Below are 14995 nucleotides of genomic sequence, written 5' to 3'. Positions count from 1 at the left end.
TTTGACATCATATTCATATATAGCTGGTCGATTGCTGAATTGTATTGAATTTAGTCGTCATGTCATGTCTTGTAGGTAGAGCAACTTGTGCGTTCTCCAGGCGGAATCAAAGTTCCGAGGTTGAATTGCGCAGAAGTTTCGGATCGGGATTCTCAGACACCTGGCAGTACTCACAAGCATTATCCGACCCATGATGATATCAAACAATTCATCAAAGGAATTTCTATCCTGGAGTCTCATTCTGGTCATCGTCGCAGTAGTCACTGATCTTTCAATAGTGACGCGAGAGAGCACAGCATACTCCGTACAACCGGATGATCAGGTGCGCCAGGAAAATGTTGTGATGCTTCCCCAGAGGTTTCCAGAATCCAGTCCAAATCCCGCGAAGGAAAAGCCAGTAATCGAGCAGATATATCAGATCATTCCTGCTGGGACCAAATGAAATGGACCTCGGCATCTAAACACTTATCGGCCAGAATCTTTGCACTGATTCGGCCCGCGGATCCACTCCCTTTTGTCCTTCATGTGCGACAACTGACAAGAAAAAGAGTCGATGCCTCCCAGGCTCGGTGACCTTGACCTTCTTTTCTCTCCTTCATTGTCCATTCTTTACCTTTTGACGATCGATACCCGTCGTGTTCTGTCTCTCTTTTTGGATTGGATTTTGCATTCGACTTGAAAAGGCTGTTAGTGTTGACCCACCTATTGATACCCCAGAAAAGCCGACAGAATGAGCAAACCCGGGGATTATGACGCCGTCCGCAAGGACATCATTGCTCAGTTGAAGAAACCCGGCTATGACGACGGCAGCGCAGGTCCAGTATTCGTACGACTCGCATGGTTCGTTTTCTTTCCCTCCTTTCCGGCACACTCGCCACTGACACTTCTCTTCTATCAGGCACTCCGCAGGTACATATGACCTCGAAACCGACACCGGCGGCTCCAACGGCGCAGGCATGCGCTACGAAGCCGAAGGTGGCGACCCCGCCAACGCCGGCCTCCAGCACGGCCGCGCCTTCCTCGAGCCCGTCAAAGAGAAACACCCCTGGATCACATACGCCGACCTGTGGACACTAGCAGGCGTGGTTGCCATCGAGGCGCTGGGCGGCCCCAAGGTTGTCTGGAAGCCCGGCCGGACGGACCTCGTCGACGACTCCAAGGTGCCCCCGCGCGGCCGGCTGCCTGACGCCACACAGGGCGCCGAGCACCTCCGCGCCGTGTTCTATCGGATGGGCTTCAACGACCAGGAGATTGTGGCGTTGGCGGGTGGACATACCCTCGGCCGATGCCACATCGACCGCAGCGGATTTCAGGGTCCCTGGGTGAACAACCCGACACGGTTCTCGAACCAATTCTTCAAGCTGCTGCTGACGCTGGATTGGAAGCCGAAGACGCTGCCGAACGGGATCAGCCAGTTTGTGTATGTGGATCCGGACGCTGAGGAAGGGGACGAGCCGCTCATGATGCTGCCGACGGATATCGCGCTCAAGACGGACCCGGCGTTCCGCGTGTGGGTGGACAAGTACGCCGCCGACAAGGACCTGTTCTTTGATCATTTCGCCAAGGCGTTTGCCAAGTTGATGGAGCTGGGGATCAAGCGTGATGAGAACGACCGCGTCATCAACGCCGATAATGTCAAGGGCGGGTACATCTCTGCGCCGAAGAAGAGCAATCACCCCACTGGGCCGGCGAAAGGGGCTCAGGGTGGATGTCCTGTGGCGGCGTCACAGGGCGGATGTCCTCGGGCTAAGCTGTAATCACTTCCCTTTCTCTGCCTCTGCATATGTTAGAATCTTCCTTTTGTTGATACAGGATCGGACTAGATAACTAGATCACGGGTGCAAGTACATGTATAGATTAGACGCATACAATACCAAGTTTGATTTCATTTGCTGCATACCAATCGAGTTTTCTTCATAAGAAGATGGAACTGTTCAAGCAGGATAGGAAGAAGGCATTCACTAGTGATATAGCCGGGGAACGGGGAGAGGAAATGCGGGGAAGAAAGTATCCCTGCAAGCCGCACAGACAGGTGCCATTACATTAACCCCGACCTTCGTTTCGCTAACTTCATGATTCATCGGTCGTCGAGTATTTTTAATACCCATAGCATTTTTGTCATTGAGATGATGGGCTTGATCTGCTTATGATTGTTCCTCGGTCTCGAGATGGGTGTCGGTTGTTGACAGTGGACTTGGTGGCTCGGGTGCAGTGTAGCCACAGTATGCATGTACGGAGGAGTACAGTGTTGCTGAATTCGCTACAGATGAATTGATTGTCTAATGACTATCGTCGCAGATGAAGCTTGACTAAGAAACTCAAAGCTCCATATGGCAAAATAACAGATTGTTGAACAAACACTATCGATCATGTAAGCAAGCTACAACAAGCTAGGAACTCCAACAAGCAAATTAGAACACGTAGAACCTCGCCTGAATCATCTACTGAGCCTTGCGCTTCTCCTGCGACCAACTCGTTCGGTCCGTTCCGCTCGAGTTCGTGCTCTTTTTCTAGGGGGTGGTCCCATCGTGGTGTCTGCTGCACCATCGTCACCATCGCCATCACCCGTAGTACCGTTGATATCGTTGCTTCCACTGCGATTATTGTTGTCGCTATTGGCCTGCACTTCTTCGATGGCTCGCTTTGGCGACACCCGCATATAAATTGGCTGCACGGCACCACATACTGCGAATCCCGCCATCATCTCCGGTGATGGCTGACCTGCCTGCCCTGTTATCTGTTTTTCGGGGCTGTTCGACGCAGATGGGATCCAGAAGAACTGCTGCATGGGCGAAATCGACATTGCGCTGGGGTCGCCGGTAGAATGCATCACGAGCGTGTTTGTGAAATTGGAAAAATTGCTGAAGGCGTTCTGCGGGCTGTTGCTTCTGCGATTGAAACTGCTGAAAAGGCTTGTTGTGTTCGTTGGCGGGTTGATCTCGAACGGGTTCACGCCTACAGGCTGCGCTGTCGCAAACGTCGAGACAAATGGCCCGGCGGTGGCTGGTATCGCAGAAGTGTATGTGGTGGGAGCCTGCGCGTGTGCAGCCTGCCTCATCCCTGTTGGAACTGGCGATACTCGCATAGAAGATCTAACTGATGTTGGAAGGGAGGGCAGATCAGGGCCGGACGAGGGGCCTGACGAGTGGCCGGCAGAGCTGACGGAAGTCTGACTGCGCACAGTAACACTCTGTTGCCGTTCCTCTATCTCACCATCTGCTGCAAGCTTGAAACGGTCTGCGTTGGGCAAAATTCGGTCCCAGGGAGGTGACTGTGTGGGAGGAGTAGGTTCAGCTCTGGTCCAGGGCGTATGCTCCTGAGCAACCAGTTTGCCCTCCATTTTCACCTTCATCATGTCAAGCAACGAGTGATACGCGAGAGAGAATACTTCCGGCTCCGGGTCCATGACTCGTTCGTAAACGAGGAATGGCACCGACGTGTTTCTCCACCATTCCGGAGGTACTCTCTCATCCTTATGGGCCGGTGGAATATCGCCGATGATCAGGCCCGAGTTCATCGTGCTGTCATACATCTTGAGGAAGCCATGGTCGGTCTCGCCTCTCTTAGTGTCCGTCCAGAACACGCGATAACGGTAATCCTTATAATAGATCCCTCCCAACCAACGATACGTGGCCTTTTGCAGCTGACCGTCGCCATCGCAAAAGTCGAAGGTGATGTCCTTGGTGTGATTCTTGATTGAAACCTGCTCGTCGAGACCTACCACCATGCGTAGGGGAAGAGTGTCAAACCTTCTCTCGATGGTCACACATTGTGGTGCATTGCATGCTGTACAATCCGCATAAAGAAGAGGAGCGAACGGACGAGCCATCACCTCGCTCATGCACACCCCATGCATATCCCGAGCATGCCGGTCGGGGGCGACGAAGGTTTTGGTATGTGCTTGAATAGTGGCACCCTGCCCGGTACATTGACAAGGCGCAACTGCTTCCCGGTACGTGAAATGGAACTGGTCAAAGTGCCCCGCGCAATCAGACCAGACAGTCCACAAAGGGCTGAGCACTCCAGGCTGGATGCCTGCTACATGTTCCTGAACGACATCCCAAAAGTGGTCTCTCATTTCTGTACTTTCGTCCAGAGAGAGCACATCCCAATTGACATCAGTCGCCTCGATAAAGGCTCGTTCTAGTGAACTAAAGCGGGTCTCCCATCCAGCCTTCTTACGATCAATGACCGTGGACCCAGCATTGAGCAATTTGCCTACAACAATTAGACTGTCGATGGTGCTCGAGTTGTTTTTCCAGATAGGGCCTCTGCCTCGGCAGGGATAGTCATTGCCGGTGGGATCAATGATCGTCCTGGTAGGGTCGTGCGGGTCCAACGAGAGCCGCACTTGGGCATTTGCATGGTACAGTCCAACAATGGATTTTGATATGTCTCCTTCATGAAAAGCGGTAAGATTTGGCCGGGCAACGGTCTGAGGAGCAGCGCTGGCGTCTCGCTCAAGCTCCATGTAGGCATATTTCATGACGACTCTCTCAACGTCTTCGATGATTGCTCGAGCCATGTGAGCAGGCACACGGACGACCGCAGAAGGAGCGGGTGCAGGTATAAAGACGCCCGTGGGGTTCGCAGGGGCTGTAAGGCTTGGGTTTGCGAGCGACCCAGCTGCTGCAGTAACCACAGCCGTTGTCTGGTTGTTGCTCTGAAATGCAGCAGTATTACCATTACCTCCAATGTTCAACGTGCCCACCGCCGGCGGGCTTGACCCTAGTGTTTCTGCTTCGGACATGTTCAAGTCACGGCTGGACTTGCTCATTCGCTCAAGATAGATATCGGGAATATTCGCTGCGGCATTCTCCGGTCTGACAAAGTCGGGCTGCGTGGTGCCGTCCAGGGCTGGGGGATCAGGGTAGTATCTGCTGATGGGCAGGAGAGAGGGATGGTCGATCTCGCAAGACAACAGTCTCGGGCCCCCATCTTTGCCTTCAAAGTCTAGAAGGTCTCTGAAAGAGCGAGGTCGGTGATAGTCTGCTGTGTAATAGAAGATCTTCCATAGAGCTTGCAGAATTCTCAGATTGGTCAACCGCGATGGCATTCCCGTGTCGATTCCCCAGCTGTAAAAGTCAAGCATAGCTACCATTTGCTCGCGTACATACTTGCGCGTACGGAGGACAACGTCTGCAGACTCCCCAAGGAACTTCCAGCTTGGGGGTGGATCAGGCATCTCGGCGAGATTGAACCTGGGGTGGCGAAGGGCAGGGTTCGGCCAGTTGTGGCCATGCGAAGATTCACTGGACGAATGCTCCGCCGGCGAGCTCATTGTGGTTGTAAGTAGAGTGAACTGTTGAGGATGGGTGCTAGAACTAAATGTAGAAACAAATTGCGCAAAGTAAGCAGTTGTATGGCAGGGAACAGGGATGAAACGATACAGATTGCAACAAACAGGAGCAAGTCGAGGAAAATGGGATGATTAAGTACGCAGCAGAGTCTTGTTTTTCGAGACATATTGCCATTCATTCAGAGACTGGAGACAAAGGACTTCAAAGGACTGGATTATAATCAATAATGGAGCAAAGAACAAGTCAGATCTCGAAAGAGTACCGTTCTCAAGACAATGAGGACAGATACTTGGCTAGCGAGCATGGTAGCAGTGCTCTCCACGTTTGTTTCCCCAATAATTGAGCAAAAAAGCAACCTTTGCTGAAAGAAGGTGTGCAGATTGCCAGGATGTCATGGCCAGTGAACAAACGACGGGGGAGGAGGATCGAGTCAAAGGACTGTTTCAGAATCAATGACCACCATGGTGACGGGGCCCTTTGTCCAGGTTTCGAAGGTCTTGATTGTGTCTAGAACAGACATTCCAGCATACTCAACAAAGATTGGAGAATATTATGGCTGTTGCGGCAATCAGTGCTACACTTTAAGCCAGCGACGTGAGCGATCAAGCAGCGAACATGCTACATGATTGTGAATTTCAGTAATATGGTAGATGGAATGGCTGCAACAGATGATCAGCCCAGGTTAGTACACGATGTGAGATCATAAGAGTATCTGCTGTTCTACAAGGAAATCTCGCTTCCGCCGTGAAATGTCTTTGGAGAACATCTCTCTCATTAAGATCGATAAACATTTTCATCGAGAAAAAGATGAGCATGCGAAGGAGTTCAATAAGGCTAAGACCATCACTCAGAATAGATAAAGAAGGTCTCACACAATCCTCTGATGCCAGACCATAGAATCTCTACATAAAGACAAAGAGCAGACACGATATGCATACATTAAAAGTCACGTGCCCTGGTCAATGAGAAGAACAAGTAATTTATCCCTATTGAGTTTAGCGGCTTTGACAAGCGAGCCCTTAAGCACACCTTACCCAATAGGGCTAGACCACTGCTTACCCGATCCCACAACGGGAGCGAGCAAAGTCATGGAAGGCGCCCTCGATTTCACCTCTCCTTCATCCCTCTTGCTGTCGACAATCAATCGCGAGTCCCGTCGCGCCATCGCCCATCATGTGTACGTTCATCCCATATCCCCGGGCTCCCTTTGTTCGCACATTCCTATTCCCTCGATTATTTGGTTGGGAAAGTGGTTGCAAATGATGGAAATGAGAGACGGGTTTCCGACCGTTGAATTACTCCATCGGAGGAAGCTTTTCGGAGAGGATAAAAATTCAGAAATGACGGAGAGAATGAAAGGCTGACTTGATGTTTTTTCTCGATTCCTACAGCGCTCGTGTCCGGCGAGAAGACGAACTTCCAGTACATCTTGCGTCTGCTCAACACCAATGTTGACGGCAAGCAGAAGATCATGTACGCCTTGACCCAGATCAAGGGTGTCGGCCGTCGTTACTCCAACTTGGTTTGCAAGAAGGCCGATGTTGATCTGAGCAAGCGGTACGTTCAATCTACTTTTGATTTCCTACAGCATCTGCAAATCGCTGGTGTTGTTGTGGAGACAGCGGGAAGACTGAATGCGTCAATATCACTATGACAATGGCAGCAGAAGTTGACTTGAATCACAGCGCTGGTGAGCTCACCACCGAAGAACTCGAGCGTATCGTCACCATCCTCCAGAACCCCACCCAGTACAAGATCCCCACCTGGTTCCTCAACAGACAGCGCGATATCGTCGATGGCAAGGACTCCCAGGTTCTGTCCAACGGTCTGGACAGCAAGCTCCGTGAGGATCTTGAGCGCCTGAAGAAGATCCGCTCCCACCGTGGTCTGCGTCACTACTGGGGTCTCCGTGTCCGTGGTCAGCACACCAAGACTACTGGCCGCCGCGGACGCACCGTCGGTGTCAGCAAGAAGAAGGGCTAAACCATTATGGATGTCTTTTTTGTTTTCCGCTGGAGTGGATTTGGTGGGACTATGTTGGTGTGTTACGAATCCTCGTGGGACTCTGGACTTGATCTGGTGTTGATATAAAAACGACACGGGCCCCAACAAAAGCGAAAGAAATCATACCAATATGAAATGAACAGATCAAAATCACTCCTTCGCTTTTCGGTATGACTCGGCATAGCTGGTATTCTATGGACTCAACCACTATATGGTAATGATTTTGCCGTGCCGTTCTATTGTACTTTCGTAGTTCCTCGAGTAGGCGTCGGTCATCTACCCCGGAGTCACATACTTAAAGATAAATCTTTACTGGGTGCAAGAGTAGCTGCCATCTTTCTATAAATTATAGTATATATATATCGCCTTATCCACTGAGCCTAGATCCTTAGCATCACTCGTTATAATAGGGCCGGATTATGCAATATCCGCAAAGACAACACTATCCAAAAAAGACTGTGATGTAATCAAGCAGCCAGCATGTATTCAGTATAGCAACGATAAACGTTCTTTAGAACCATTCACCACCAAGCCAGCGGTTGAAGAATTCGAGACTGGCCTCAGGCTGGTCCATGGGCACCATGTGTCCAGCACCGTAGAGACGCATAAAGGTAAAGTTGCCGTGAGACTTGATCTGGCCAATCTTCTTGCCCTTGTGTTCATTCTCCTCGATGACCAGGTCCTTCAATGGAAGAGGCGCGTACTCCTTCTGTCCAGGCCACTCGAGAGCCTCGGTCCAGGCCTTGTTACCAAGCCAGTTGCAGATGAAGTCCGCATCGCCGGCGTAAATCAGGACGGGAATCTGCTCAAGGAGGCCAGGAACCAGGCGGTGGTAGGGCTTCATCCAATCACCGTGGAAGAGGAAGTTGCGGTTGATGTCAAAGTTACAGGACTCGTAGCCATCGACCTCGGCACCAACAGCTTCGCGGACCTCACGCTTGTTCAGGTACTCGCTAACATAGCCCATACCCTTGTAGCACAGGTTACTCGAATCCTCACACTTGCCACGAATATCGTAGACGTTCTGGCCAGTTCTCTGGTAAGGACCAAGGAGCGCGTTGTTGCAGTAGATCGAAGCAGGGACGCAAATCCAGGAACTCTCTGTGTTGTAGCAAGACTCGATCATCGACTTGCAACGAGGCAGAGCGTTATCCATAGATTGGCAGCTGGATTCGTCCAGGACAGCAGGATAACCACCCTCACCGCAAGCCATGGGGCGGTAGTAATCATACTGAGTCAACCCATCTGTGAGGCCGTTGCCAATGAGGACGGACTTCAGGTTGATGTTGCGCTTCTTGTGGGACAGAATCTCAGAGGCAAATACCGGGATGTAGTGACCAGCGTACGACTCTCCAGCAATGTGGAAGTCCTGCTTGGCATATTCGGGGAATTGCTTGAAGAAAAGGGTAAGGAGGGCGTAGACATCCTTGCCTGCAGCAACGGTGTCGCTAACAGCGGCGCCACTGTAAGAATAGCCGACATTGACAGGCTGGTCTAGGAAGATGACGGAGGCATTGGAGTTCCAGGCAAAGTCATTGTAGATGGGCTTGATCTTCTCGTTGATGCTGCTGGGTCCAAGCTCCAGGAACAATCCAGTAAGGGAAGAACAGCCAGGGCCACCATTGAGCCACAGAACAACGGGGTCGTTCTTGGGGTCATTACGAGACTCGAAGAACCCTTTCAAGATCAGTATTCAGCTACGCAGACCAGGAGATCAAGGTAGAACTCACAGTAAAACAGATGCTTGTCATTCTCGTTATCGTCAAGATAACCAGTGTATTGCTTCACACCAGGATCGATACCGAGAGCACTAGGATCGGTCTTCTTAACTCTCAGATCATAGGCCTCCAGCTTGCCATCGATCTCTCGCTCCTTCTCGCCGCTGGCTCCGGCGACCCAGACACTCTGGACGTCAGCACCACGGACGATGTGATCCCAGTGGGAGTCAGGACGACGGGTGTGTTTCTTAGGCAGCGAGAAGACCGGGTTATGATCCATGTTGTTGGGGAAGTGGCTAGCAACTTCATCCCACAGATGACGAGCCTCACCAGACAAGGTCTTGAGCTGCTCTTGGAGGTCATGAAGAGGCTTGGCCAATGTGTCGGCACTCTTCTTGGGCAATCCGAGGATCTGCTGGAAGGGAGGAGCAGCCGCAGTGGCCGCTCCGACCAGCAATGTAGCTGGAAGAACTCTCATGGTAACTTAGATCGTTTCCAGAACGACCCGGAATGCGTATTGTTGATGGATGGGAGGATGGGGGATAGAGTACCCTGGGGATGGAGGATGACCTGGACAGCAAGCTTATCAGTACCATATCAGAAAGAGCGAGAGAGCACAGTGGTGGCTGCCAACGTACGATTCACAGACAAACAAAGCACAAATTTCTAAGACAGTTGATGATCAGTCAACTGGCTTAATGATAGATGAAGAGAAGAGAAGGGAAGAGGAAATGGCGGATGGAAGGATGAAGGCTGTGCTTGATGGGCAGGGCCAATGACGACTGAATCAGCAGCACTGATAGCGAGGCAAGGAGGCAGCCAGTCAGAACGCGGTGCCTTGTGCGGAGAACCAGTCACATGTTGGGTCACCTGCCGCTGAGTCACGCGGGCGGCACGAGACCAGCGTCATCGCAAATTATCAGGTACATTGGGGATAGTCACAATTTTGGGAGGGGCTGCACGACTTTTTTCCATCACGGAACAGCCCCATCTATTTTGATCTCATACGTTAAAATACTGTTTAGATTTTGAGTTCAGAGAGCCCAGGAGGCTCAGAGAACATAGACAGAATGCCTATCAACCAACCCTCAAATCAGATAAAATTCACCAATGTATCAATCGTCCGATTAAAAAAAGGTTTGTTTCATTCCCCTGTTAGATAAAAGAATACTGAACCATTTCTAATCCTACGTACAGGCAAGAAGAGATTTGAACTTGCCTGCTACAAAAACAAACTCCTGGAATACCGCTCCGGGGCCGAAAAAGACCTTGACAATGTCCTCCAAGTCCCCACAATCTTTCTCTCCGTCTCAAAAGCCCAAACCGCCCCCTCGGCCGAGCTAACAAAAGCCTTCGGCCCGAACGTATCAGCCGACGAAATCCGCCAGGAGATCCTCCGCAAAGGTGAAGTGCAGGTCGGCGAGCGCGAGCGCAAGGAGATGCTGGAACGGGTGGAGAAGGAAGTCCTCGATATCGTCTCCGGGAGGTTAGTCGACCCCAACACGAAACGGGTGTACACACCGGGGATGATTTCCAAGGCGCTGGACCAGTTGAGCTCGGCGAGCGGGCAGCAGCAGATGCAGCAGGAGGGGAATGGGAACGGGAACGGGGCAGGGGATGAGAATGGGCCGGCACAGCCGCGGAAGCCGCTTTGGACGGGCGTGACGCCGAATAAGTCGGCGAAGAGTCAGGCGCTGGAGGCGATGAAGGCGTTGATTGCGTGGCAGCCTATCCCTGTGATGCGGGCTCGGATGCGACTCCGTGTCACTTGTCCGGTGGCGCTGCTGAAGCAGTCTGTTAAGGCTGCCGCGGCGCCTGGGCCGAACAAGGAGAGGGAGGGGCCGTCTGGCGGGGCGAAGAATAATAAAAAGGGTGGAAAGGGTGGTAAGGGGAAGGCTGTGCGGCAGCAAGACTCCGATGTGGAAGCTGGTGGCTCGGACGCGGAGATGGCGCCTGCTTTGAAAGCCCCTACCAATGTCAAGGACAAGATCATGAGCTTCATTGAGTCGGTGGAGAGTCAAGAAGTGGTTGGCGGTGATGAGTGGGAAGTGGTTGGGTTTGCTGAACCAGGCGCCTTCAAGGGGTTGAACGAGTTCATTGGCACCGAGACCCGCGGAAGAGGTCGAGTCGAGGTGTTGGATATGGCGGTTACTCATGAGGATTAAGGTCACATCCTCCGTGGCATTCCTCATCCCTTTCATTGATTATTTTGTTTGGGGTCCACTAAAAGTATATATCCTGCATGTTTCACTTGATGTCTGTTACGAGCGATGACAGGGAATGTAATGACTAGGCAAGAATAGCATCATAGAGGTTGAACAGTCCGTGCATCTGGTAGTAAATCACTATGGTGAAATATGACTGACAGTATATCTGTATGTGCATTGACTTCGAAGACACGCAGTTGCATACTCAATCTGTAAATAGTACAAGTAACACCACAGCGCCAGAGCAACGAAACCACAACGGACCACAAGAAAGAACAGATCATCCCGCCACAAGCAAGACAACATCCTTCCCCGGCCCTAGTTCCCTTGCAAGCCGAATTGTCCTCTCAACCGCATACCCCGTCATCGCTCCCGGGACAATCCCCTCCTGGCTCCGAAGAATGTCCAGACCCCGTAAGGCTTCTGTGTCCGTGGCAGTAACATATTCCACCCTGGCCGTCTCCTTCCAGTGCGCCAGTTCAGGGCCAACGCTGGGAAAGTCCAGATCGGGGGATATCGAGCTCGAATCGAGGATCTGGCCATGCTCGTCCTGGAGGAGATAGGTGCGGCATCCATGCAGGACGCCAATTTCATCGTGGGATAGGGGAGCTGCGTCTGCCGCCTCAACGCCGAGCAGTTTCACCGACGGATGCTCAATGAACGGGTAGAACATGCCGACGGCTGCACTGCCTGGTCCGACGGGGGAGACGAGGGCGTCTGGAAGCCGGTCACCGCTGGCGCCGCCGAATTGCGTTTTGATCTCCTCGCCGAGAATTGATTGGAAGGTGCGTGTGATTGTTGGAAGCGGGTGGGGACCGATTGGACCGCTCATGATGTGGTATGCGGTGCTGAGATGGGCGACTGAATACCGAAGGGCCTCGTTGACTGCAGCTCGGAGGGTCCCACGACCCGACGACGCCCCCATGTCTGCGGTGAGGACTGTCGCGCCGAGTTTCCTGATCATGTCCACGCTGTCCTTCTGGTCGGTTGCGTCCCGGCTCCCCATGAGGATGGTGCACTCCATACTCAAGCGTGCGCAGGTCGCCGCGCAGACGATACCGTGCCTAGCTGAGCCGCACTCCATCACGACTTCGGCCTTTCCTAGCCGCCGTGCGAGCAGGGCCTGACCGACAATGCTGCGGATATTGTGACTACCATGTTGGTTTAGATCCTCCCGCTTGAGCCAGATATTCGCGCCGCCAGCGATGCGCGTGAGGTTTTCTGCGAACCGAAGCGGGCTAGGACGGATACCGGGGAAGCTTACGAACTCTTTCCAGAAGCTGTAGTCTGAGCTGAAACGGTCGAACGCCAATGTGAGCTCCTGCAAGGCGTCCATATGGGACTCGGGAGCAAACCGGCCACCAAAAGTGCCGAACCTGGTTGGAGACAAGAGGATTGGCAGGCAGGGGAGAGGGCTGGTTTCCCATACTGGACATTCCTTAAGTGTCTCTCCGTTGATCAGACAATTTGACTCCGAAGGTGTGTCGAGCTGTACATGATGGAGAAGTAGCGTGGAAGGGATGGTCGTCCTCCCTTGTATAATGCTGAGATGATAGAGACATGCTGGACATATCGAGTGAGTATCTCCATTCTTGATCCCCTTGCTGCGTCTCTTGCTTCTGATTCTTGTCAGAGAAGGCTTGAAAGTGGCCGGAATAATCATGGTCAACAGATGTGCAATATCAGGGATTCCACCAGGGATAAACAAGGCGATAGAGAAGAGAATAGGATATTAGAACTCAAGCAGGTGTTGGGAGAGACTCAATACCGTCCAGGCATTTATACCCAAGGCACCTCAGACCTAAGTACCCCCATTAGGCAGACAAATGGGTAAAAAGTACTCAGCTGGTCAAGAGGATGTCCAACAAGCTCGGGTACTTTTGAAAGACCTAGCGAACCATACACATATCGAACACGACTCCACCAGGTTCGCAGGCTCGTCGCACACCGTAACGACCCAGGAGCCAAAATGATGAAGGTGGCCAAGGAATCCTGTCCATGCGTTCCTCTTGAAAAAGCACGAAACAGGGACACTCCTAGCAAGGATCTGCACAGGGTGCTCGCGCTTGTCCAATCCATCACAATTCACAACTACTTCATGGAGAAAGCTCCGATTAGAATGTCCTCACTGGCCACATTCGCCTGAGCAGGGCGACGCACCACGCGCCAACTGACCAGGGGATGACATCCGGAACCTGGAAGCTGGGACCGATGAACGCAGACTGGACCACTAGTACAATGACAACTTGCGGTGTGATTCGCCTGTGGTCCTTGACAGCTCAATGCTGCAACCATGTAGCAGCTGCGGAAGCGCTCCGTCTTCAACCTTCGCACAACGAAAGTACGAGACCAGGTGGATGGGGTTGACATTGTCATTGTTTTAAGGGTTGACCAGGTTGTCGGAGCCGCGGGAACGAGGAAAATCGACCCGATCGTCAAAAAGACATATCTTGTGTCTGGTTAGATCGGTGTGATTCCCAGCGATGTGGGTACTGGGTTGTCGAGAAGTAGCTGTGAAGCCTGTGATTGCTTGAAAAGCTCGTTGCTTTTTCGACGGAGATGTGACGGGTCAACTCATAACTGCTTTCGTACTTGGGCAACAACTCCTTGATTCACAAGTGATTCTAGAACCGCAACAATAAGTGACCCCTTCAGACAATCCAATATTGTCTTCTGCACCTGTCAAAAGTTGATGGGTCCCGGGTTAGTACAGGAGTACTAACACCCGACAAGTCTGGCCATTCTGGCGTACCAAATATAGATAGATGGAATCTCGCGAGAATCAATGATCGGCATAGAATTTCGATCTATCCACCATCATCAACAACACTGAGACCAGGTCGAGGGCAATCATCCGTCACCGACACGAGGTGACTTGTGAAGCTGCGAACCCAAGATCTGGGCGCATCATCCGTCATCCCGGTCTGCATAGACAGCCGGCGCCCGGAAGAAGCATCCAGATCTTTGATCCAACAAAGTTAACAACTCAGATTCCAAATCCCAAAGTTTATTTACCATGATCAGCCCAGTCAGGTTCTCCGTTGAAATATTTGACTAAACTTCTTGTTGACCTCATGTTCCTCTTGCTGTGATAGATAGACTTGACTCTTGATTTCGAATCCACTCGATATTCTGCGACGCTAGTTGGACGAGATGGGTTTCATTCATGGCACTATTGTCTTGGCAGGTGATAAGGCGTGAATACTGACCGAATCGACAACTGAAGGTATGAGATAGATAGCTAGGGAGTCCAGCAGTCGGTTCAAAACAGCGGTGGAAGGAGATGGCGATGGAGGTGTTCGGATGGTCAGATGGTGTTCCGGAGGCACTTTATCCGTACCATTTGCTACCCGAACGAGGATTTTGTTCTAAGACAGTACTTTTGGTGTTCAGCGCACTGAGAAAAATAGCATTATCTACTCTAGGCAGATGCAAAGAAGATCTCTCTGTTGTAAATAAGTAGCATTTGATTCATCTAACGTCTCACATACAATACAATCTCGCATTTGGCCGTTAAACCGCGAAGAAAGTCAGTCAATCCCAGCTCGGCAAATGATGAAAGGGCGAGAAAATGTCCATTACGGGTATTCGCTCAATCGCAATGACTAAAAAGATCACTCCAACCGTATGCCTACAAGGCATGAGATTGTTGGGAGCATGCAGGGTAGACGCCGTTCCTCTTTAAAAGCACACCGTGCATAGTTGCATCATTCTGAATTTTGAAAAACAGGACCTAGAAAACGGCCTGGCATTCGAGGTCTCCGAT

At 51.7% G+C, this 14995-nt stretch overlaps 6 protein-coding genes across 6 annotated transcripts; 3 read left to right on the top strand and 3 right to left on the bottom strand.

The window, feature by feature from the left end:
• Positions 1–730: 730 nt before the first annotated feature.
• Positions 731–1757, top strand: AFUA_6G13570 (peroxidase; the record flags this gene model as incomplete). Its single annotated transcript, XM_746140.1, has 2 exons — positions 731–840; positions 899–1757. 2 exons carry the CDS (start codon positions 731–733, stop codon positions 1755–1757), a joined length of 969 nt encoding a protein of 322 aa, XP_751233.1.
• Positions 1758–1869: 112 nt separating this feature from the next.
• Positions 1870–6178, bottom strand: AFUA_6G13560 (uncharacterized protein). The gene is made up of 2 exons (XM_077805117.1): positions 5563–6178; positions 1870–5509 (listed from the first exon to the last, which is right to left on the bottom strand). The coding sequence occupies exon 2, from the start codon at positions 5279–5281 to the stop codon at positions 2438–2440; it is 2844 nt and encodes a 947-aa protein (XP_077661248.1). The 5' UTR covers positions 5282–5509; positions 5563–6178; the 3' UTR covers positions 1870–2437.
• Positions 6179–6473: 295 nt separating this feature from the next.
• AFUA_6G13550 (40S ribosomal protein uS13) lies at positions 6474–7538 on the top strand (the record flags this gene model as incomplete). Its single annotated transcript, XM_746138.2, has 3 exons — positions 6474–6477; positions 6692–6857; positions 6986–7538. 3 exons carry the CDS (start codon positions 6474–6476, stop codon positions 7281–7283), a joined length of 468 nt encoding a protein of 155 aa, XP_751231.2. The 3' UTR covers positions 7284–7538.
• Positions 7539–7615: 77 nt separating this feature from the next.
• Positions 7616–9925, bottom strand: cp3 (carboxypeptidase C PRC1). The gene is made up of 3 exons (XM_746137.2): positions 9661–9925; positions 9035–9592; positions 7616–8981 (listed from the first exon to the last, which is right to left on the bottom strand). Exons 2-3 carry the CDS (start codon positions 9498–9500, stop codon positions 7816–7818), a joined length of 1632 nt encoding a protein of 543 aa, XP_751230.1. The 5' UTR covers positions 9501–9592; positions 9661–9925; the 3' UTR covers positions 7616–7815.
• Positions 9926–9935: 10 nt separating this feature from the next.
• AFUA_6G13530 (guanine nucleotide exchange factor SDO1) lies at positions 9936–11187 on the top strand (the record flags this gene model as incomplete). Its single annotated transcript, XM_746136.2, has 2 exons — positions 9936–10159; positions 10220–11187. The coding sequence occupies exons 1-2, from the start codon at positions 10093–10095 to the stop codon at positions 11185–11187; spliced, it is 1035 nt and encodes a 344-aa protein (XP_751229.1). The 5' UTR covers positions 9936–10092.
• Positions 11188–11476: 289 nt separating this feature from the next.
• Positions 11477–14614, bottom strand: AFUA_6G13520 (tryptophan synthase). The gene is made up of 2 exons (XM_746135.2): positions 13982–14614; positions 11477–13902 (listed from the first exon to the last, which is right to left on the bottom strand). The coding sequence occupies exon 2, from the start codon at positions 12890–12892 to the stop codon at positions 11510–11512; it is 1383 nt and encodes a 460-aa protein (XP_751228.1). The 5' UTR covers positions 12893–13902; positions 13982–14614; the 3' UTR covers positions 11477–11509.
• Between the last annotated feature and the right edge of the window lie 381 nt (positions 14615–14995).

This window comes from Aspergillus fumigatus, chromosome 6 (genome assembly GCF_000002655.1).
Source record: "Aspergillus fumigatus Af293 chromosome 6, whole genome shotgun sequence".
In the NCBI taxonomy this organism is placed as follows: Eukaryota; Fungi; Ascomycota; class Eurotiomycetes; order Eurotiales; family Aspergillaceae; genus Aspergillus; species Aspergillus fumigatus.
This window is presented reverse-complemented; position numbering and strand designations above follow the sequence as displayed.

Bases quoted from the DNA above. Each gene is read 5' to 3' on its own strand.
- AFUA_6G13560 (XM_077805117.1), bottom strand. From the start codon at position 5,281: ATGAGCTCGCCGGCGGAGCATTCGTCCAGTGAATCTTCGCATGGCCAC.
- cp3 (XM_746137.2), bottom strand. From the start codon at position 9,500: ATGAGAGTTCTTCCAGCTACATTGCTGGTCGGAGCGGCCACTGCGGCT. The intron at 8,982-9,034 runs GTGAGTTCTACC...TGATCTTGAAAG, and splicing joins TGACAAGCATCTGTTTTACT to GGTTCTTCGAGTCTCGTAAT.
- AFUA_6G13520 (XM_746135.2), bottom strand. From the start codon at position 12,892: ATGATTATTCCGGCCACTTTCAAGCCTTCTCTGACAAGAATCAGAAGC.